The following is a 24977-nucleotide window of genomic DNA, read 5'->3' on the forward strand; positions in this document are numbered from 1 at the left end:
AGAAAGAACAAATAATTCAGATCAGATTCCACTCACCTGTGTCACGACATACAGCAGCCTCTCCAACATCATGAAAAAGAGTATAAACAAACACTGGAGTATTGTAAGAACCTTTAAAAAGGATTGGGAAAAACCCCTTTTTTCCTTTAAAAAGGGACGCAGTCTAAGAGATACGCTGGTCCACACACGCCCAAAAGAGAATCCACTGAATATCACACCATCAGTAACAACGTCGTGGGGACTCCCTAAAATCACCGGGCATTATCCCTGCTCGGATTGTAGTGTTTGCCATTTAACACAACCTACAAAAACCTTGGCATTGGAAGAAGGGAAAGTGTGGACGCAACGTGTTCATACTAATTGCAACTCATGCAATGTGGTCTATCTGATCACATGTTCCTGTAACCTTCGGTACGTGGGCATGACCACTAGAAAAGTGAAACAACGGATCTGCGAACACCGGAGTAACATAAGGTGCAAGAAAGTAACCACAAAGCTGAGCCGCCATTTCCTAGAAAAGAATCATACCACTAATGACATGACGTGGACTGTCATTGAAACAATTGATGGTGCAAGGAATATACAAAATAGACTGTTCGAAAAAGAACAGCGTTGGGTATACCATCTGGGGACAAATGTCAATGGGCTCAACGACGATATCCCCTGGAATACAGTCCTAACATGAACTCCATAACTCCAGAAGGCTGTCAGATACTACACAGAACTGATCTGATTTAAAACATGCAATATTCGATGTATTTTTCAAAAAAACTCTGTGTACTTTAACATCTTAGTCCACAGATCAATCCATGTGTACAAAATCCCAATCTTTTTGCCAGTATGTGTTCTTTCACTCTGTCCCTCCATATTTATTTACCCACTGGTTTAGAGCAGTACCGAGTTCCTGAAAGCAAAGGAAATCTTGCCGACCGAAATAGCTAATCCCTCGCTCTCTTTTCCGACAGACAACAATTGCCCTTGGTCGTCATAACAACTATCAGCGTGTACACACCCCCCTCAGGCTTAGCGCAGGGATAGGCTTCTCAATTCAAGCCTCGGTCCGATTATTAACGCGCTCCGCCTTAGTGGGCGTGTGCGCCCCAAGCCTCGCTTTCATCGAGACACGCCCATCCCGAAATCAGCGAGGCACGCCCAAACCCGGAATCGAGCGCGTAAACAAAGCGCTCTTATACGCATTCACCGGCCCCGCTCTCCATCGTCGGGGTCCGGTCTAGAGGGTTCCAACAGGTTTACAAGCGGGCTGTGAGCGCTGAGGGCGTGAGTCTACATCCACAGCGGAACGATTACTACGATTAACAAAAGCTAAGTGCCTGTGTGTTGTATGGGTTATGCTGACATTTCGACTCTGTACTTTTTTCTTAGGATGTGCCAAGCGCGCTCCAACCCCCCTCCCGAGACCCATGGTGCAAGTAGCGCCCATTTTTAAAGTGAGATGTTCTCCATATTTCACCATCTTGTGGGGGTCACTGACCATTTGGTCAAATTGATCCCTTCTCATGGAGAGTTCACATCGCGTTTTTATCTCCTTCACTACAATAGTAGTTTTTAAACCACCTCTAGCACTTCACCTCCTAGCAAGTACTAATATCCCTAAAGGGCTACTTGGATGGTGCATAAGTTATCTGTTATTGTGTGCACACATAGGTTTGCCACCATCTTAGGAGCACTATGATAAGTCTACGCTGGCATATACTAATTGTATGTATGTCTTTATGTGTTTGTTTGTATATCTTTTCCTACAGGTGCTGATACACCCCTAATTTGGGGTTTTTTGGATTGAGCAAATTGCTCTCCTAATTTTTTAAGCACTTTTTTCACCTTTCCTTTTCACTTTCACGCCCCCAGGTCAGGGTGGACTATTAGAGTGTCCATACCGCCGGGGTTTTAGTCCTGAAGAATGCCATGGTGAATATATACCACATTGAAGGCAGAAACATGTTGACTGATTAATTTTAAGAAATTTGTGGTATTTAGCTGAATTTAAACTAAACCCTAATAACCTTGGCTATTAAATTCAGACACATATACCACTTACACGTGTCTTAGGGATCACTCATTAAAGTTTTTTTGATACCCTGTTAGTCACTTTTAATTTGAGAATTTTCACAACACATCCTCCCCACACAACCAGCTCCGCAGTCTTTCTGGCGTCGTAGCACACCGAAGAGACACTCGGTCTCTTCGGTGGGGCCCGATGATGAAGCATGACACTGACTAGGTCGGTGTGTGAGGGCTTCCCTACTCAAATAGAGTGACTGTGATCCCACTCAACTAGAGTGACTGTGATCAATACTATCCGCTTATCTTTTTGCTCCACATTTCTGGTAGCCGTGTGCTTGACCAGTTTAGACCTCTCTCTTTTTTTGTTCTTTTTTTGTTGTTTGACATTTAACCGGGGACTAAGAGAGTGTCTTTGAATCTCCCTACCTCTCTCCTTGTTGATACATAGACGCTATTTATGCCAGTGTGTTAAGTACTGACTAGTGCTAATCCGTTGTTCCCCTTATTTGCCTGCACAATTTTCTCGAGGTAGAAGCCTCTTGATATTACAATAAAAGTAGAATCCTGACGCAGGAGTAGAATCCTTTTACATCATAGGATCACAGGCGCTAGACCACCAGCAAAGTCTAGAGATGTATGTATCTTCCTCCTCTTATATCTACGAAATTAGGAGGAACTTATATACAATATATACAATTTAGGCAACTAAACCTCCATCAAGGATATTTGCATATTACACAGCAATCATATTGTGCCCTGATAAGTGTTCACTTTTGCTACTTTTTCCTCTGCTTGACACGGTTCTCCTCACCATGTGAATTTACATGCTCATAGTGTTAATAAGACATCCATCCAGCAGATTAGACCACAACTAACTCTGCAGCCTTTACCCCTACCCAACTCAGCAGTATGAGTCTTGAGGATAATAACATTTGTACAACATGTCTATGTTTATGTTTATATCTTTTTCAGGTTAAAAAGTTCCGAGTGGTCAATGTTTACCTTCTTTTCAATACCACTTCACAAAATGTGTGAGTAAATTCTATGTTTTGTATGTCATTTTTGTCCTGACGAAAGCCCCACAGACTCCTTTGAGCCAGAGGGGGCTGAAACATGTCGATACATTCGGGGAATCCACACTTCTAGATCTAGTAACTCGATCTAGTAAAAGTACTGATCTATTTTAATTAACAAGATCTTCACCAACCCATTAAAAAATTTTTAGGTGTCGATCTTATTTTATCCTTTTCTTATTTTGCACTTATCCTCCCCCCCTCCATTTTTCATCTCTGGACACTGCAATCTAGACCAGAGGAGCCTCTGGATGAGGCAGGCACCCACCACTTTCTATGGTATCCGATGATAACTGCCAAAAACTACAATGCAGGGGCGGATGAAAGATATATACCGCACTACCAACACACATTGAGTTTTTTGAGGATAACATAGTATTTTAAACCAATGGTTTAGAATTGTTACAAGTGTCCATTTCATCCACTTGATTATCCTTGCATCCTACCTGGGGAAATAAATGGACACCAATTCCTCCTCCCTACCCTGTTGATTATTTATAAGTAACAGGGTTGACAAGAAGAGAGAAAACCCCACGTGTTCCAGGGAACAGGGTACTGCAGACAATGAAAAGTCTAAGAAATATCCCTGGAAAAGGTAATTCACTCACTCACACTTAGTACTTAAGGCAGGGTTCTTCAAACTGTGGGGCGCGCCCCCCTGGGGGGGCGCGGCATCATCCCAGGGGGGGTGCGCGCTCCACTCTGATCTTCCCTTTGTGCCCAGCCCGTTCCTTTGTCCCTGTGGCAGTGTGATGAAGAGACTCCCTGTGAGGGCGGGCGATTTCCGTCAGAGTGGGGCTGCAGGGGCCTAAGAGCTGAACAAAGCTCATTAGCATGCGAATGGTCTCTTAAAGAGGTGTGAAGTGCTCGGTGCCGCTGGCTGGCTGATTGTGTGTGTGTGCCCAGAAGCTGTGTCAGCCCGGGCACACACAGGAATGGTGAGATGGAGTGGGAGAGGGAGGGAGGAAGGAGACAGAGACAGATAGACAGAGGGAGTGCGAGGGAGGGAGACAGGCAGACAGAGGGGGAGCGAGGGAGGGAGACAGAGGCTGACAGAGCGAGAGCGAGGGAGGCAGCGCGAGGGAGAGCGAGGGAGACTGAGGCAGACAGGGAGAGCGAGGGACAGTGAGGGAGGGAGACATGCAGACAGAGAGAGCGAGGGAGGGAGACAGGCAGACAGAGGGAGAGCGAGGGAGGGAGACAGGCAGGGAGAGCGAGGGAGGCAGAGTGAGGGAGAGCGAGGGAGACAGAGGAAGAGCGAGGGAGGCAGAGTGAGAGAGAGCGAGGGAGACAGAGGGAGAGAGAGCGAGGGAGACAGAGGGAGAGCGAGGGAGACAGAGGGAGAGCGAGGGAGGCATAGCGAGGGAGACATAGGGAGAGCGAGGGAGACAGAGGCAGCTAGAGGGAGAGCGAGGGAGGGAGACAGGCAGACAGAGGGAGAGCGAGAGAGGGAGACAGGCAGACAGAGGGAGAGCGAGGGAGGGAGACAGAGGCAGACAGAGGGAGAGCGAGGGAGACAGAGGCAGACAGGGAGAGAGACATGCAGACAGAGGGAGAGCGAGGGAGGGAGACAGGCAAACAGAGGGAGAGCGAGGGAGGGAGACAGGCAGACAGAGGGAGAGCGAGGGAGGGAGACAGGCAGACAGAGGGAGAGCGAGGGAGGCAGAGTGAGGGAGAGGGAGGGAGACAGAGGGAGAGCAAGGGAGACAGAGGGAGAGCAAGGGAGGCATAGTGAGAGAGAGCGAGGGAGACAGAGGGAGAGCGAGGGAGAGCGAGGGAGGCATAGCAAGGGAGACATAAGGAGAGCGAGGGAGACAGAGGCAGCTAGAGGGAGAGCGAGGGATGTCGGGTGGAGCCGGCCACCAGACGTCCGTTATGTTGCCATGTGGGTGAATAGATGTATGGGTGGAGTGGTGGATGTATGGGTGGAGTGATGGGTGGAATGGTGGATGTGTGGGTGACACAGTGGATGTATGGGTGGGGGGTGGATGGATGAGTGAGGGGATGGATGGATGGGTGAAGGGGTGGATGGATGGTGGGAAGAGAGGATGGATGCATGAGTGGGATGGATGGGAGTGGATGGATGTGTGTATGGTTGGAAGGGTAGATGGATGGGTGGAGGGATGGATGGATCAGTGAAATGGTGGATGGATCGATGGGGGGGTGGATGGTGGACGCGTCGGTGGGTGGATGGATGAGAGAGGTGATGGATAGATGGATTGATGTATTGATGGGTGAAGGGGTGAATGAATGGATGGATGAGTGAAGGGGTGGATGTGGGGATGCATGGGTGATAGAGGAGGGTGGATGGACGGGGGATGGATGGAGGAGTGAAGGGGTGGGTGAGAGGTCAATGGATGGATTCATGAGTGGATGAGTGGATGGATGAGTCGGTGGATGGGTGAAGGGTGGATGGAGGGATGGGTGGCTGGGTGAGGGGGGAATGGAGAGAGAGGGGGAGGATGGATGGATGAGTGAGGACATAGATGAATGATTGGCAGAGTGGATGGTCAGGTGTGTGCATAGATGGGTGAGGAGAGGAGCATGGAGATGGATGGGTCAGAGTGCATGCATGAGTGGGGGGAGGGGGGAGAGCGGGAGGGATGGATGGGTGGGTCGATGGATGAGTGGGGGTTGAGTGGGTGGACGGATGAGTGACTGGGTGGATGGATGAGTGGGTGGGGGGATGGCTGGATGGGTGAGAGGGTGGGTGGTTGGATGGATGAGTGAGTGGATGGATGGGTGGAGGAGTGGATGGATGGGTGGAAGTGTGGATGGATGAATGTAGGAGTGGATGGATGAATGAATGGAGGAGTGGATGGATGAGTGGGAGGATAGCTTGGGTGAAGGGGTGAGTGGTTGGATGGATGGGTGGATGGATGGGTGGAAGAGTGGATGGATTGGTGAGGGGATGGATTGGGTGAAAGGATGGATGGATGGGTGAGGGGGTGGATGGATGGATGGATGGGTGAGATGATGGATGGAGGGTTGGATGGTGGATGGGTTTGCAAGTGGTTGAAGGGGTTTGGATGTGGATGGGGCACAGATGGAGGGAAGGAATGAATGGTGGGGGAGTTGGTGGATGACAAGGTGTACATGATGGATGGGGAGGGTTGTGATGACTTCCTTTGCCTTGGAGGATTGTGTTTTGAGCTGTGTGGTACACCTCTGTCGTTTCACCACACCCACTCACAGGCCTGCAGTTTGCTAGGCACTCTTGTTGTGTTGAGCATTGTTTGCCGATATGGCCCGTGGTGTGCGCGTTGCAGTCGATCATGTGGTGTGCCAGATTCCCGAGGTTTCGGTCGGGTGGTGGGGGGGCCCAACATCTGGGGGAATTCAGCTGGGGGAGCTCAACTTGGAAAAGTTTGAATACCTCTGACTTAAGGTAATAATTATAATCACTGGTCACAAACTAATTTATACTGTTAACAGACTTTTTATTTAAAAACTTAGAGATAAAAAAGAATTCATTACATATTTGGTTTCATAATACATATAAAATTAAAAACATATCACTTTGTGCAATAAATAAAAACAAAGTTAAAAAATATTCATTAATGTACATATATAAAGCAGAGAAAAAAGAATACACATTCTAAAGTGTCCACATAGTCCTATCAAAATTAATCAACACATTGTCTAAGGCAAAAACACATACTTTCTGTGGTAAAAAGCAGAACCCCTACACACAAGGAACACCTATTTCTATTACGGATTTTGAGATTCAAATGCCCTTATAATATTTCAAATACAAATCCCGTGTTACAATATGCCTAATATCAAGGATTTCCTGGGCTTGAATTCTAAAAAGCAAGACAAGCGTCGACGCGTTTCGGTGTATCTGCCCTCTGCAGAGAGGATTGCAGGATTGGACGTACCCGTGGCTGCTCGTGATCAGAATTAAGCTAAGATCAGTCGTAGCTTCTACTTCCCATTAACCGTCATCCTGAGGTGATTGGGAGGCTAACAAAGGAGAGTACCACAGGGAAGAGGACACCCCATACATCCGGAGGGGCCTCATATATATAATCGGTTAAGATAACATTCTGAAGTCCCCGTATCTAGAGGGCCACATACCAAGCCATCAGGGCTTTCGAATAAACAAACGAGACGTAAGGGCAAATGAACACCCCCTACGACTACTTACTATCCTTACCGAAAGATCAAGCTTAAGATCCAGTATAACGTGGAAACGGCCACAACCTACCAAAAAAGAATCTGAGCCTTAATCTTAAGGAAGGATACATGCCTTCAACCCCAAACGAATCTGAACTGTCCTGAGGAAGGTGTGCCAATATCCAAGGGCAGATACACCGAAACGCGTCAACGCTTGTCTTGCTTTTTAGAATTCAAGCCCAGGAAATCCTTGATATTAGGCATATTGTAACACGGGATTTGTATTTGAAATATTATAAGGGCATGTGAATCTCAAAATCCGTAATAGAAATAGGTGTTCCTTGTGTGTAGGGGTTCTGCTTTTTACCACAGAAAGTATGTGTTTTTGCCTTAGACAATGTGTTGATTAATTTTGATAGGACTGTGTGGACACTTTAGAATGTGTATTCTTTTTTCTCTGCTTTATCTGTGTACATTAATGAATATTTTTTAACATTGTTTTTATTTATTGCACAAAGTGATATGTTTTTGATTTTAAATGTATTATGAAACCAAATATGTAATGAATTCTTTTTTATCTATATGTTTTTAAATAAAAAGTCTGTGAACGGTATAAATTAGTTTGTGACCAGTGATTATAATTATTACCTTAAGTACTAAGTGTGAGTGAGTGAACTACCTTTTCCAGGGATATTTCTTAGACTTTTCATAAGTAACAGGGTTGGCCTACACAGAAAATTATTTCAACAATATAAAATGGCTAGACGAGTGCAGTGGGTGGGAACGCATGAGAAAGCTCTGTCAGGCGACTGCGTAGTACTAACTTTTAGCTCTCCAATGCTGGTAAATGAAATTCTGAGGAGGGGAGGAGATCAAATAATTGATCCCTTGGAGATAAACATATTATCACTGGATTTTTTCTACCCACCAAGTAATGATATGCATCGAATTACCCACCAGAGAATAACTCCCATACTGCAAGGGCCCTTATATCCCATTACCACCTTTAATAGATTTAATACTCTCTCAGGGCTGGATAACAATGACTGACTGGGTCTAGAAGACATCATGAAGGGAGAAGTGCCAGGAGGAAATAATGTAGTGAGAATTGATGAATTTTCAATGCCAACTATAGGGAATTTACTTCAATCTCCAGTTCCCAAGATTTTTGGCCTACTGGATAAGGATGACGTAATAAAAATAGATAATGGCATTTTAAAAGCAAGTCAAATAAATTACAAAATAAATGATGATCCATCCTTGCATATTATGGGTGAACTACCCATATTGTCTGTTTTGCAACTCCATATTATTTTTTGGAATATAGCAGGACTTATGTCAAAATTTCATGATGAGAAATGGTTTGAGCTAGCGAGGAAATATAACATTATTTGTATCCAAGAAACCTTGTTGAAGTCCCCAATCCACCTAGTAGGTTACAAGACATATTTATCAGCGGCTATAGCATCAAGTTCTGGAAGATCTAAGGGTGGCCTAATAACATGTATATCGAATACACTGGCCTTAGAAAAAATAGTTCCAATAAAGATGGGAACAAACTACCAGATCTTGATGTTGCAATTAACCAAGCGGTCTCTTTACATTTTAGTAAATTTTTATAATAGCTTGAATTCAACTGATATAATTGATGTATTAAATCAGGTTTCATTTTTATTGCAAGAACTACAATCAAAATATTCGAACAAGTCCCTTGCACTAATTTGGGGTGGTAATTTTAATTTAAATTTGTGCAAAATGAGTTCTACCAATAATTGGGGTATTCATGACGAAGAGGAGAACAGCCTAACGCATTTTACACATACAACTATGGGCAATCGAATGAATGAGGTTTTGCTTGGAATAGAGCTAGGATTTGCAAATGAACTAGCGATCCCCCCCAGTCTAATTTTCACCAACATTTAATGGGGGAGGACTAAAAAGCTTAATAGATTTCATTCTCGTTTCATTCAGCATAGCACCGACTATTCGTACCTTTGAAACGATTAATAATGTAATGAGGGATCACTTCCCCATTAGTCTTGTCCTGTCTGTGCCAACAAATATGGAGGAGATAAAGTATTTGAATCTACTTGACCAGCAGGCCTTAAACTTAGATAGACTAAATGGTTTCACATTAAAATGGGCTAAAATCGATCAAGAAGCTATAATGACTAAAATAGTTAAGCAAACCTTGCCCTCCATTGAAAACTGCCTTGAACCCGAGGCGACACCGGAAGAAATATTGTCAAGTTATAGTGTTATTGTACAAAATATAGAGAAAGAGCTAACTCGAAAGCAGGCAAATACAAGAAATACTAAAAAGGGCTGGTTTAACTCTAAATGTACAAATACTTATTCACTATTAAAAAAGGCCCTAAGTAAGAAAAATCGGGACAAGGTAGAGATCAATGGACTAAGGAAGGTATATGCATTAGCCCTAAAATCTCGGACAAGGGAGATAAGAGACGATCTATGGAGCCAACTCCATAAAAGTTGCTCCACAAAGGATAGTTTAACTTTCTGGCGAATTGTTAGATCTCCTTTTCTCTCTGAAACAACTGAAACTCCCAAATTAGATGTAGCCATAGACGCCAAAGCTTTGGTGAATCACTTTACGAACATATTTGCTATGGATATGGAACAGGGAACACAACAAGAACAAAGCGAGGAAATGGCTCAGGTTTTAAGGCAAGTAGAATACCCAATTTGTTTAGATTTTAAACACAATGAGGTAATAAACGCGATAAAAGCATCAAAATCGGGGAAAGCGCCTGGGCCCGATGGGGTCCCGGTGGATTTCTTTAAGTATAATTTAGATCTATGGTCCCCGATCCTCACCAGAGTCCTTGAAGCCGCCAAAGAAATCGGATTACTAGAATCCTGGTCTACCTCAATACTAGTCCCAATATATAAGAAGGGTGATAGAAACTGTCTGTTGGACCCGGCCCTTTGGGCAGGATCACCCCGAGACTTTTTGCTTCTTCCTAGCCTGCTTCTGGAACCTGGTGGTGGTGATTTTAGGCTTCTGTGCACTTTTTCACTGTGGTACAGTGTAAACTGCTTGAGCTCTCTGTGTATGTGTGGTGAGTGACCTGCCCTCCCATAGGAATGAATGGGGAATATGTATGCCCATGGTAGTTCCTGATGTGTGGGGAGTGCAGGGGCGAGTTTGATATGTTCGAACTCGTGAGATTGAATGCTGCGTGATGGCACATGCGGCATGACTGTGTCTAGTCGAGAAGTGCCACTTTTGGAAGTTGGTATATTTGTGTCATTTGTGTTTGGCGTGTGATTGGCTGGTGAGCCTGGGTCAGGAGTGCCTGGGCCTGCTTGTGGATTGACTGTCTGGTTTGAGGATGACAGGGACTGCAGAGCCCCCAGGAGGTTGTCTGAGTCAGCCCGTGGATGAAAGGCAGCATCTGCTGCCAGGGAAGTGGGAGGAGATAGCACCTGATAGTGAAGGGCTGTGCCTGCCTGACCACAATGCTGGCTCCACCCCATACGCTGGGCGACTGTCACCTCTGTCCCTGATATTGAAGGGACTTCCCTATAACCAGTTCTAGCTGGTTCTCACACTGCCTACACAAAGACTTTTCTGTGTATAAGAAGGGGCTGTGTCCCCTTCCAAAAGGTTCTTGTTTTTGGACTTGAATCTTGCCAGGGGTGCTGCTGCTTGGGCTCAGGGGAATCCCTGTGCCCTGCCCAGCCCCTGGACCTTTGATGGACTTTCCTGGATGCCTGGAGGATTTCTGGGGGACCCCTCTGCCTTGCCTGGGCTGATTGGGGGACTTGGCTTTGCCCCTGGGAATCTCTAGGACCTTTGGCAGCATGGAGAAGCTGCATTTCCCTTCAGAGAACGTTTTCTTGCTTTTGCCTGGGCTTATGATAGCCTAAAAGTGCCTGAAAGCGCTTTGTTTGCCTCTAGCGCTTTGGAGCGCTTTATTTGCCCCGTGTAGCGCGCTGGCTGCTCTCTGACCCGAGTGAGAGTGCCGCGCTGGTACCGGCTGCCGTGTTGGGGGATCGACATGCTCATCGGCACGTGTGTGGTGGTGGCCGCGAGATCATGGGCGTCCCCAGGGCCACTTAATCCTCTACAAGGATTTGCAGCTTCGAGATCAGCCTGTTAGCCCTGGGCGCGATTTAATAATCTGCCTGTATCTCACTGCCGCGGCCTGGAGGCCTGAAATTGACCCAGAGCGCATCCCCAGAGCCGCGGAGAAAGCACCGGAGGGGCCGCGCATTGATTGGCTGCCACAGAGGGTTTGCCGGTAAGAGTCGCGCTCTGATTGGCCGCTGCTGTGGGCCTGTCCCGGAGAGTTGCGCTTTGGTTGGTCGAGGCGCCCGCCGAGGCTCTGACGTCACTGGGGGCTCGCTGCAAGGGCAGCGCTGGGATTGGCCCATCGCTCGTGACCTGCTCGAGAAGAGGCGGAGAGTGGTGATGGCCGCCCGGGGCCCCCGTGATCTGGAGGGAGCCCCGGGAAGAGAGGAGGAAGGGTGGCTTGCTGCTGGGGCTCCCGTGTGCTGAGGGAGCCCCAGGGAGAGAGAGAAGACCGGCGCACTGACCCGGTGAATGGGACAGAAGAGAAGGGAGGGGCGCCGGGACACATTGTCGGTGTCCGCCCCCCTCCCCAGTAGCGCGAGCTCGCGCTTATGCCAGTGTGAAGCCACGAGGGCTTCAAGAGCGGCCCCGGTTGGCAGTGGGTCGCCCCAACATGAGGGAGAGCCCGGAGAGGCTCTCAGGGGGCATTTTACAATTTTGAGTCCCCCCGAGTGGGACTCCAACGGAATTGGGTGACTTCGAGCCCTGAGAGACTCCAACGATTGGGCACACCATTGTTTTTAGAGCCCCGAGAGGCTCCCTGCCCCATGATGATTAGAGCCCCGTGAGGCTCTTGGGGGACACCAGTGTTTTTAGAGCCCGAGTGGCTCCAACGTGCGCAGTGTCTGGTTTCAAAGTCTGTGTGGCTCCAGCAGTGGCGCAGTTTGCACCTAAGGGTCAGTGAGGGCCATGGCGCAGTTTTGAAGTTCCCCAGCTGCCCAGCAATTAGTGGGCAGCTGCACCGTTTAGGTTTTGGGATGTTCCCAGGTGCCCAGCAAGTAGTGGGCACCTGCTACGTTTAGGCTTGTGCTCGGACTGGCGCTGCATGGCAGCGCGCCCTGACATTTGGACACAGGGCGTCTGAGCCCCAACAAGGCCAGTTGGCCTAGGGACTGCCACAGAGGGTGGCTTATGTAAGTTTTGCGCAATGTGGCTACCTGCTATGTTTAAAATGGTAATTGCCTCCTGTGTGTTTTTGCACTACTGTATTGTTCTGGCACCTCTGAGTGTTTTTAGGCATCATGTGTCTTCCTTTTCCCTGCGCTGCACCTCTGAATGTTTTAGGCATCCTGTGTCTTCTAGCGCTGCACCTCTGAATGTAGTTTATTGCATCATGTGCTTTGTTCTGAACACCTCTGAATGTGTAGGTTTATGCATCATGTGTTTCTCTTTACTACTCCTCTGAATGTATATTTATGCATCATGACTAATGTGTTCTTTCTTATACCCCTAAATGCTGTGTGATACTTAGGTGGTTGTTCTTTTTAGTACAGGTGGTCCTAGTGAGGTCCTGGTTCCCTGCGTGACATTCGCCTAAGGTGTTTAGGGTTGCGTAGGGGGTACTTACCTGTTCCCAGTAGTTACTGGATGCGATTTATAACTGTTACTTTGTGCTACAGTGATTTTATATTCTTTTATTCTAATTTCTGACAGTATTTCTTTTACTAAAAAGTGTTGATTATGACAGTGGCCCATGTGGCCCTGTCTTGTAAATAATCCCTTGTGAATATTGCCCGTGCCAGTTGGCACCATGTATATTGTGTAATCCTATCTGATGTGTTTTGACAATACAAAAGTTATTTTATAAATAACCTTGTGTGGAGTTCCTTTTGTGGTGTGCCTAGTATGTTGTTGCTGTTGTGCACTGGCGCAAATGCTTTACACATTGCCTCCGAGTTTAGCCTTACTGCTTGTGCCAAGCTACCAAGGGGGTGAGCAGGGGTTATCTTGGCGTGTGACTTCCTTGCCCTGACTAGAATGGTGGTTTCTGCCTAGCTTTGACGTCAGCCTTAGCCAACCAGAAATAGCCAGTTCTAACACTGTCCATTTTGTTACCGGCCGATCTCCCTCCTGGACTCGCTTGGAAAGGTGGCTGGTCGCATCCTCCTTGAACGGCTCCAGGTTTGGACAACGTACCGGAAAATAATCTCGGAATTTGCAATATGGATTCCGGGAGGGACTAGGGACAGTTGACCAGGCCTTGAATTTAACTCTTCTTACAGGAAAATATGTCCAAGCAAAGGGGGGGGATTCTTGCACATGGTATATGGGGATTTGACCGCAGCTTTTGACTGTGTTGGTCACTCAAAACTGTGGTCAATTATTTTAGAACTGGGAGTAGATCCCTCATTGGTGAATTTTTTAAGAGAATTGTACACAGGAACGACAGCACGAGTTAGGTATGGTACCAAAGGAGAGCTAACAGAGAGCCCTTTCGGGTAGAGAGGGGGGGTCAGACAAGGTTGTGTTCTGGCCCCCTTCTTATTCACTCTCTACACAAATGGGCTCGAGGATGCAATGCTGGAAGGAAGCAAGGATCTCCCTACAACAGGACGTCGGCAAATTCCTACACTATTATACGCCAACGACGTGGTAATTCTTGCCAGAACTCCTCTACAGCTGCAGCGGGTTCTGGATAAATACTGCGTGTTTATGACCAGCCTAAATCTGAAGGTGATCATAAAAAAGACATTTGCGATGCATGCCGGCTCACGACCAAGGAAATTTAAACACATATTTGTCAATAACGTTCCACTAGAACACACAACAACATATCCCTATTTAGGGACCTTAATTGACAGTAAGTCCAAATGCTCTGAGACCGTCAATTCAAGAAAATTGTTATTCCTAAGGGCTACCACGGCATTGGTAGCATTTGCACAGAAATTGGGAAAGAGATCCCCATTAGAAATGCTAAAAATGTATCAGGCAAAATGTACAAGCGTGGCAATCTATTGCTCAGGGGTCTGGGGATATGCAAACGTTGACCAGTTACAGAAAGAAGAAAATGCTTTCTTATTGTACTTACTCGCAGTCCCTAAGAGTACCACAAAGTATGGATGCCATCTTGAATTGGGGCTAGATTATATATCAGACAAAAATACAACCAATCATGTTATGGCGCCAGATCTGGTCCACGGAACAATGCGAGCTAACAAGATTACTCATACAGAATTGCATGTCTCTAGACAACATGGAAAAGATTAAATGGTTGGCATATGTCAAGGCATTCTTTGTTGATCTCGGGCTTGATAGACATTTTACTGATCCAAAAACTATAGCCGAGATCCCGAGAAAAGAACTAAAAAAGGCATGTTTAACACATTTGGGCCAGCTGCGACTTACAAATGAAATAGGGAAATCTTCTGTGCAACATCTCTTATTAGCTCAGACCACTTTTAGCATACAACCATACCTTTTGTATAATCTAAACCAATATGAAAAATTTCTGTTGACTCGGTTTAGATTTAATATATTTCACCGATTGATATCTTTCCCATTGCAGAATGACTGGTCTACGACCCTAATCGCCTGTCAAATGTCAAAGGCTTTTGTATAGCGCAACAATTCACCAGAAGAGGTCTCAGGGCCTGCCCCTGTGATACCATCTCTGCACAATCCTCTATTCATGTTTTATTTTTTTGTAAATTTTATACTACACCCCGTAGGCGATGCATTGTTCCCCTCATGAGAGTATTGGGTATACGAGGGTGTCGCCGAGCTTTTCTTGCGCTTCAGTACTTAGAAAACGAACTACATGAAAAAAGTATAGCCTGTTTTCTTAAATCTTGTGTAAAGCATCGTCCTAATCTTTGATAGATATTTGCACAAAGCTATTTGCACATAGACATTTTATACCTCTTCTATGAAATTGTAAATAATATTAGATACCCTGTATTTTATTTGTTAAAGAACTTGCCAAATTGTTTTATATTTTTAATGAACTGAAATGTGTGTTATATGTACTTTTATGGTTTTTTACAAATTATGGAAACCGAATAAAGTTTAAATTGATTAATTAATTGATTGAGTACCGGCACTTCTTTTTTCCCCCCAAGAGTACCGGCACTTCTCCGTCACAAAATAGAGTACCGGTACTCACTGTCACGCATAGTAATGTGAGCATGCATCGCATTTCTACACTCCGGCGCATGCTCACATATTGGTGATTTCACACGGAGGGCAGTAGTGGCTTGGCTCCAAGGCAGGGCGACGTGTGACCCAGGCGCGCAATGCCCATTGGACTTCAGCCCCCCTTGTGTGTGAGCCCGGCTGAGACAGCTTCCGGGCGCGCACACAGCCTCACCCGAGTACTTCACAGGTCTTTGAAAGACCTATTTGCTTGTTAATGGGGCGTTGATTTACTTCCATTTCTTAGAGAGCTTCTGCAGTGCCACTCTGACTTTTGCTTGAAGATACTCTCTCTCCCCCTCCCCCAACATTTTTTCCTAGTCCCCCCACTCCCTTCTCCGATATTTGACTTTCGTTGCTCCTCTGGTGTGACCTCACTCCCCGCCAGGAAACTGTGCGCAGGAAGGAAGGGAAGTTCTTTAAAAAGCCAAATTTGCTCTGGCTTTCCCTTTCTTCTATGCGAAAAAGACGGAAAGGAAAGGATAGCACAGCAGCTGGCGGGGGAGAAAGGGGACAACTGAGGAGAGCTTTCAGGAGTGACGTGGCACGCCAGCTGAAGAAATGGAGGGCGGGGGGGTTATCTGAAGAAGAAAAAAGGAGCAAGCAAATTATAGTAGAGAATACTCTGCAGGCGCAGGCACTGGGTTTAAAATAAAGCACATGATGGATGAAATGAGGATCATCTGATGAGTGTCGAGTGAATAGGTATCCCAAGAAAGAGCCAAGGCGTTCAAGAATGACACAGGTCGGTGGAAGGGGCCTGTTGAAAAAATTCTTGCGCCCTTCAAATGTTTTTCATTAGACCCACTCTTAGCCCCGCCTCCTTGCCATGCCCCCAGCTTGATCTGATGAGTACCTGCACTTTTTCCCCCCATTTAAAGCACTGGCTCTGAGGGAAACCTGCCAGCCATGGTGGGGGAAAAGCTGCTTTCCACAAAGCATTATCTTTATTTCAATTATAAGTGTTCCCCACTGGTGGAGTCAGACTTAAACAGCTAAAAATAGAAAGTAAAATCTTGGACCAGGATGAACTTAGTTAAGGTATCTGGCATGTGCTCCATCGAAGTCTGCATTAAATTGCTCCTGGTTCCTATTCTACCACAAACCTTGACTACCACTGGCATGGTGTGCTTCTTGGCACTATTTCTACTTAAAACTGGACAAATTCTTATCTCCGGTTTCCCCTTTTGGATGTTTGTTATTTGATTACATTTGACTCTATTTTTCTAATTTGTTTTGGGAATGTTGTTGTTTTGCATTTCAACTTTATTGCTATTTAAGTACTGCATACATACTTCACACATTGCCTCAAAGTTCCGGTCTGCTCTGTGCCATAGCTACCAGGGGTTGAACTCTGGGTTACTTATTGACTATAGTGGTTCACTCGGAGAGGACTGAGATTATTACTGGAGGTGGGTACTTACCTTAATCAACTAATAAACCACATTTCTTACACACAGAAGACCATCCTCTTTAGTTCAGCCTCAAATATCTGGAACTTCCTCCGAAAGTAAGAAGTAGTATCACACAAATATTTTTAAGAAAGGCTGAAAATATCTTTCCCTTATTGGATTGTAATAATACTCTCACAGTTGAGTATCCAAGTTAAGTAGATAGGATAACCCAAACAACCCCATCTGCTTATTTAAGCCAGGCGAATTAATACCATATACTATAGTGAAGTGTTAACCTGCAGTGGGATATGCATCTTCTCTTTATTCCAATGTTTGCCCCCCAGTACATGCCCTGGCCCAGCATCCTGCTACTTCTCAATCACAGACCAGACAAAACATATTTGTATACATGCTAGCTTCTCGCTTGTCTACATATTGTATATAGAGCCACCAAATTTCTCTCTTCCCATTGTCTCAATGTAGCTGCAAATATTCCTCTGTAAACCTGACAATAAAAACAAAAATCAAGAAGTGGAAGGATCCCCAGACAAGGATCAACTGCTAAACCTCTATGTGGTAGAACCCCTTCAGACCTTTACCCAATTTAAGTAATATAGACACATTCAGAGACATTTTTTTACAGAAGCTTGCAACAAACAATAGACGCACAGAAGACCACAATCAAGGAAAACAAAGACAACAGAGACAAACCACAAGAAGGAAGAAAGAAGGCAAAAACAATAGAGAAAGAATGAAGACGTCACTGAATTACAAAAATAACCAGAAAAGCAACTAATCACAGTGTACAATCTATAAAACAGACAGCTAAGAAATGTAGAAAAAAACTACTCAAAGGGGTTACCCTTGTACCTTTTGAACACGTTAACTTTTTCTTAAAGTTAAAATTGATTAAAGTTCATTAGGCATTTGAAACCAAATCATAAATCACTAAGATTTTATATTTAACAAGTTTTGAACACCATACCATACAGGAAGGTTCCAAAATGATACACTACCTTAGATGTCTCATTCGAAATACTATAATAACCAGATAGATCCATAATGGATGCAGACCATTACATTGCATGTTTTACATGTATCCGGGTCTCCAAATGTTGACACAGCATTTATCCTTATTGCCAACCCCCATCATTAAAGAAATATACTCAGAATTCAAGACACATTCAACAAGTGCTGTTCTATGCTGCCTGTTATACAGACTTTTTTCTGTGAAGCACTGAAAATTCCAACGACAACAGTTTATCATGAAATGTATTACTTCTAAATAATAACAGCCTATTATTCTGACCTGATGAAGCAAGGGTTAAATCCTAATCGTCAAGAAACACTTTTTAGCTATAGTTTGGCTTTATAAATTCACAAACTGCATGTGGTGCCACCTTCCATTAAATCTCCTCGGTAGAGTAGCACTGATTAAAATGATGGTCCTACCAAGCTTCCTTAATCTATTGCAACATTTCCTGCTTAATATTCTAAACATATGGTTCGAAGACGTGACATTGCTCTTTCCTTTCTTCCTCTAGCATTGCCATCCTCCTAAACTACCCAGGGCACTTGCTGATCAGTGTATGAGGGGGGGATCGGGCGGTGGACAAACAACTTTATTATTGGGCCTCCCAGCTACTCGTTATTAATGACTGGCCAAGTGGTTGGAGTAACCCGGCTTATCAGTTGAAACAGGCCTCAATGGTGTGATGGACAATATGTAAGGGTTCCAGCTTCCTCTTTCCCTTCCAGTGTTCAATCAAGTGGTCTTTATGGTATGGAGAGCGGCTCTTCGTTTTACAGGATGGAACGGGTGCCTCATGGGGCTGACAACCCTGTGGCGAGGCTGTTGGTTAACACACTGAACACAACTTGAGGGATTGTCTCGCTGGGATCAGATTGCTATCACTACTCTTGCTAATATTTGGCATGGGTCACAAATATATACATTTAGTGACCTTCAATCGTACTTCTCCCTTTCCACCTCCCAGTTTCTCCACCTCCAAATAAAGAATGCCCTTGTCCCTTACACTGCAGAGCTACAGGATCTCCCAGACTTCAATCCCCTTGCTCCTCGAGAGACTTGGGCAAAGGTGGGATTTCCCAACTATATCGAGCCTGGTGGATAATGCTCACAGGTGGTTAGATTGATTGCATCACAGGTGGGAGGGATGGGTTGGTGAGCTGGACGATGTGGAGGGGCGTTTGGCTTGTATGACTCCTAGGGAGCTGGTGTTATCCTCCCAACTCAAACTAATCCAATTCCATTATCTCCATCATACTCAGCGGACCCCCCAGAGATTGGGTTGTGTGGGACTTCTAACAAAAACCGGCTGCACTCTGTGCCACGCCCAAGAGCGCGACTTCTTCCACATGACACGGAAATGTCCCGATTATATCATACTGGTCCAGTGTGGGCTCTACCGCTCCAACGGTCTTGGATTTTCCCATGCAATTACCACTCAAAGTAGCATTGCCGGGATACTGGACAGGTTGGAGGGGTCCTGTGGTGATCAAATGATGACTGGACTAGCAACATTGGTTGGAAAGAGAGACATTGTTTGCATTTGAAAACAACAGTCTCCACCGACCCTGAAGCAATAGCGCACTGGCACTGACTGGTGTGCTCAGCTAGAAGAACCTATTTACACTGCCAGGAGCTGCCCCGCTAAATTCTCTAAAATTTAGGGTAAATGGTGGAAATACTATGGCTTGTCTTCGACATTAAGATCTTTGGTGCAGCATGTCAATTTAATGTGTTGGCTTTGTGGAGGGTGAAGAGATGGAGGATGTGAGCGTGAAGGTAAACATTGTTTACCACCAATGCCGAACAACGCATGCCATTAGAACGCAGTTGTTACAACACATGCCATCACAACGTAAGTCGGAACAACAACTTTTGCAACTACTGTTGCACAGACTGGAGTTGGAATAGTACATTATACTTATTCCAACATCCAGTGCCCCCCCCCTAGAGGATGTCGTTGTTCCGACTTGCGTTGTAATGGCATGCATTGTTACAACGCAGTCGTTGAGAGTGCATTGTAATGGCATGCGTTAAAAAGCCACTGAATGTGCCTACTCAAAATTAAAAGTGCATTTTCTTTCCTTCTGCATGTTAATGTGCCTCAAGTTTAATCCATTTTTCTATAGTCCTCGATCCCTTAAACTAAGATTATCCTTATGTATTATTTGCAAACCTTTCTCTTTGCTTGAAGTTATCCATCCTACAGCAGTTTTACTATCATAATATCACAGATTATGTTCCATAATCTATAGTATCTGTGTACAAAGGACAGTGGTCTATCCTAGTTTTGGCCTTTTTTAAATCTTTGTGAAATGCTTCACATAACAAACAAACTACTTTTAAGTAAACAGCACCAATTATCCTGCTCCCACACACTACAGTTGGGTTTGTGCTTACCAAAGAAACAAAGAAAATTAACAGTTGACGTTAGCCTTTCATGTCTTCAGCATGCAAATATCTACTGAGACAAGTGTTGCAGTGCTAAATAGCCCATACTGAATGCAAATTTAGTAGATATATGTTATAGCAACAAACTTAGCTCATTGAAACAAAGAACTAATTTGAAAAACAATGCCTTCAGAACTTACTTCAAATACTAATACTGTTGCAATTCTTTTTTAATTTATGCAACAATAAAAAACTGAATTTCACTTCTCACAAATGATTTCTAGAAACTAACATGAAGGAGATGAAACCAAAAAAATTAGACCACCCAAATTCAACCAATACTAATTCTACGGTCATTCGTTAATTGTACTTGCTTACTTGGATTTCTTTTTGTGCCCTATCACTGAATTCAAAAATGTACTATTTCTTACACTGGGTGTGTTCTTCTTAACCACTTCTGCAAATGCGGGTATACCTCTCTCATCCGCTTCAGGTAACGGCTCTGCTGCCTCCTCACCAGAGTCTGATGAAGCCTCTATCTTCTCACTCCAATCTAACAATGGAGACACCTCCTCCTGCTCTTCAGCAACCTCGTTTGAAACTTCGATCTTCTCACTGACTTCCACTAACATGTCTGCCTCCTCTTCCTCCTCCTCCTCCTCCTCCTCACTAGCATCTGCTAACATGTCTGCCTCCTCTTCCTCCTCCTCCTCCTCCTCCTCCTCACTAGCATCTGCTAACATGTCTGCCTCTTCATCCTCCTCACCAGTCCCAGTCAAAAAGTCTTTCTGCTGCTCCTCACTATTGTCTACTAACATCTGGGTCTCATTCTCTTTTGCTAAATATTTCGTTCCATGTTTACTCTGCTTTTCAAATCTCAAAATTAAGCCCGGTTTTTTTTGCTCAGCCTTTTTCATGAAACGGTAAAATCTTTCTAAAAAGTTATGATTTGCATAATCCCCCTTAAGCAAATTATCAGCAGACTTCTCTTTGATTTCATGTTTGGCTTTTTCTGCACTAGATACGTCTTCAAAGAAAATCATGGCTCTGCCACTTGAGGAATCAAACAATACTTTTTCCAAAGTTCCAAACTGACAAAAATGGAGACCTAAAGATACAAGTGTGAAATTGGTCTTACTAAGACCATAGACAAAAATGCAGCGTGAAGAAAAACTATCCCCAAACTTTTCCTTGAGCATACTCCGGGAAAGAAAGTGTCCATTCAATTCACTAATGGCCTTATTAACACTGGCTTCATCTGCAAACTGCACAACACCATAGTTGTACAACCCGGACACTTTTTTAACCTCGGTATACAATATCTCCCCAAAACTATTGAAGGAACGCGAGATTTCATCCTGAGAAACATTCCAAATCAAATTGGTAACATACAGTGTCCCTGATCCCTCCTCTGCAAAAAATTCACTGTCTACTTCAGCTGTGTACGATGGAAGTTTTTTGTATGGCCACACAGTGACATCAATTTTCTTGTTAAAGAGACTTTTCCCTTGGGTTCCAGATAAAGCACTGTCACGATCCTTTACAAACTTGTAAAACACCATGGCACTACGTTGCTCATTCTGTCCGCTGATCTGAATTGAAGTAATCTCTCCAAACTTTCCAAACATGTCCTGAAGGGCTTCTTGAATGTTTTTCGCTGAACAGTGTGAAGGGAAATGCTCAACTTTTAGAGAACGCAAGCGCTGCAGACTCAGCTTTGTTCGTTTTGTTTCAAGCAATTTTCCTTGTCTTTCCATTTTAAAGTCTTTCATCAACCCAGATGTACTGGTTGTGTCTCTCCTGCTGCTTGTCCCTGTGGGAGAGCGGCCTCTGCTCAATTCTGTGGGAGAGTGGTGTGGGCTCATCCCTGTGGGAGAGCGGCCTCGCCTGCCACCCATCCCTGCGGGAGAGCGGTCTCGCCTGCCACTCATCCCTGCGGGAGAGCGGTCTCGCCTGCCACTCATCCCTGCGGGAGAGCGGTCTCGCCTGCCACTCATCCCTGCGGGAGAGCGGTCTCGCCTGCCACTCATCCCTGCGGGAGAGCGGTCTCGCTTGCCACTCATCCCTGCGGGAGAGCGGTCTCGCTTGCCACTCATCCCTGCGGGAGAGCGGTCTCGCTTGCCACTCATCCCTGCGGGAGAGCGGTCTCGCTTGCCACTCATCCCTGCGGGAGAGCGGTCTCGCTTGCCACTCATCCCTGCGGGAGAGCGGTCTTGTCTGCGACTCTTTTCTGTGGGAGAACGGTCTTGTCTGCGACTCTTTTCTGTGGGAGAGCGGTCTCGCTTGCCACTCATCCCTGCAGGAGAGCCGTCTCGTCTGCGACTCGTCCCTGCGGGAGAACGGTCTCGTCTGCGACTCGTCCCTGCGGGAGAACGGTCTCGTCTGTGACTCGTCCCTGCGGGAGAACGGTCTCGTCTGTGACTCGTCCCTGCGGGAGAACGGTCTCGTCTGTGACTCTTCCTTGCGGGAGAACGGTCTCGTCTGCGACTCATCCCTGCGGGAGAACGGTCTCGTCTGCGACTCAACCCTGCGGGAGAACGGTCTCGTCTGCAACTCAACCCTGCGGGAGAACGGTCTCGTCTGCGACTCATCCCTGCAGGAGAACGGTCTCGTCTGCGACTCATCCCTGCAGGAGAACGGTCTCGTCTGCGACTCTTCCCTGCAGGAGAACGGTCTCGTCTGCGACTCTTCCCTGCAGGAGAACGGTCTCGTCTGCGACTCTTCCCTGCAGGAGAACGATCTCGTCTGCGACTCATCCCTGCGGGAGAACCGTCTTGTCTGCGACTCACCCCTGCGGGAGAATGGTCTCGTCTGCGTCTTATCCCTGCGGGAGAGTGGTCTCGGCTGGGGTTCATCCCTGCAGGAGAGCGGTCTCGTCTGCGTGTCATCCCAGCGGGAGAACGGTCTCGTCTGCGCCTTATCCCTGCGGGAGAGTGGTCTCGGCTGGGGTTCATTCCTGCAGGAGAGCGGTCTCGTCTGCGTCTCATCACTTCGGGAGAATGGTCTCGGCTGCGGCTCATCCCTGTGGGAGAGAGGTCTCGTCTGCGGCTCATCCCTGCGGGAGAACGGTCTCGTCTGCGCCTTATCCCTGCGGGAGAGTGGTCTCGGCTGGGGTTCATTCCTGCAGGAGAGCGGTCTCGTCTGCGTCTCATCACTTCGGGAGAATGGTCTTGGCTGGGGCTTATCCCTGCGGGAGAGCAGTCTCGGCTGTGGCTTGTTCCTACAGGAGTGTGGTTTTGGCTGGGTCTCATCCCTGCAGGAGAGCACTCTCTGCTGCTACTGATGCCTGCTGGAGATTGGTCTCTGCTATGGCCCACACTCTTTGGAGGGCATTCCAAACCCTGCCCTGGTCCTCCAGACTTGTATCCCTGGTTCTGGTTTTGAGATGAGATATAGATCCTGCCCTGGTGTACCATAGGCTTCTGCAAACCCACACCTGGGTCTATGTTATTGTGGCCCCCCGGCTGCGGTACACATAGCCCTGGATCCTGAGGGCTCAGGGGGGCACCCGTCTGCATGCCCATGTCTATGCCTCGGCTGTAGGGTCCTCCTGGATGCTGAGGGCTCAGGGGGGCACCCGTCCCCATACCCAGGCTGTAGGGTCCTCCTGGATGCTGAGGGCTCAGGGGGGCACCCGTCTGCATGCCCATGTCTATGCCTTGGCTGTACGGTCCTCCTGGATGCTGAGGGCTCAGGGGGGCACCCGTCTGCATGCCCCTGCCTTGGCTATAGGGCCCTCCTGGATGCTGAGGGCTCAGGGGGGCACCCGTCCCCATACCCAGGCTGTAGGGTCCTCCTGGATGCTGAGGGCCCTGGCCAGGCCCCGGTGCACTGCTGGGAATCCCACCCAGCTGGGGCCCCATCCCCGCGTATCCACTGTAGAGTCCGCTATGATGGTTGGTCTCTGGGGCTCGGGGCCCGGGTCCCTGCTGAGGCCACCAGCCAGGCTCACTGCTGCTCGGGTCCCCAGGGAGGTGCAGGCCCAGCCCCAGGCCTCTGCTGCTCGGGCTCCCGGGGGGGTGCAGGCCGGGCCCTCCGGAGTAAGGGCCCCCGGGGAGGTGCAGGCCCAGCCCCGGGCCTCTGCTGTCGGGTCCTCCGGGCTGCTGCAGGCCGAGCCTCGGCCCTCCGCCGTACGAGGCCCCCGCCTGGGGGGTGAGCAGGCCCAGCAGGGGGGTGTACTGCGGGCCCCGCGTGGGGGCTCCCCCTGACCCCCGAGCGGGACCGGCAAAGAACTGCCAGCTGAGGCCGAACGGCTTGATCGCACCTCGTCCCACGTCCATGTCCGAGCGGCGGTTGCACCGGCGGCTCGTGACACTCAACGGCGCCGGTACCGAGCTCCAACGGAAACAGACGCAGGACTACGCGGCGCCCTGAAGCGGAGCAGAGTCCGTCTTCTGTGTCTACTGGTGCTTGGGATCGAGAGTCCGTCTTCAGTGTCTATTGGCTCTTCATAGGGTCTAATGTCCGTGTAGTGTCTACTAGTTCTCGTGATCCAAAGTCCGTCTTCTGTGTCTACGGGCGCTTGGGCTCTATAGCCGGACTTCAGTGTCTATTAGCTCTGCATAGGGGCTAATGTCCGTCTTCAGTGTCTACTGGCTCTTGTGATCCAAAGTCCGTCTTCAGTGTCTACTGGCTCTTCATAGGTGCTAATGTCCGTCTTCCATGTCTACTGGCGCTTGGGCTCCATAGCCGGACTTCCATACATGCCAACATTTCAA

General features: G+C 47.0%; 1 protein-coding gene across 1 annotated transcript; it reads right to left on the reverse strand.

Annotated features, from left to right (window-relative positions):
- Positions 1–15260: 15260 nt before the first annotated feature.
- On the reverse strand, positions 15261–23906 carry LOC147678800 (uncharacterized). Its single transcript, XM_086946256.1, has one exon. The coding sequence runs from the start codon at positions 23901–23903 to the stop codon at positions 20634–20636; it is 3270 nt and encodes a 1089-aa protein (XP_086802382.1). The 5' UTR covers positions 23904–23906; the 3' UTR covers positions 15261–20633.
- Positions 23907–24977: the final 1071 nt, after the last annotated feature.

The sequence above is a fragment of the Lissotriton vulgaris genome, chromosome 12 (genome assembly GCF_964263255.1).
Source record: "Lissotriton vulgaris chromosome 12, aLisVul1.2, whole genome shotgun sequence".
Classification (NCBI taxonomy): Eukaryota; Metazoa; Chordata; class Amphibia; order Caudata; family Salamandridae; genus Lissotriton; species Lissotriton vulgaris.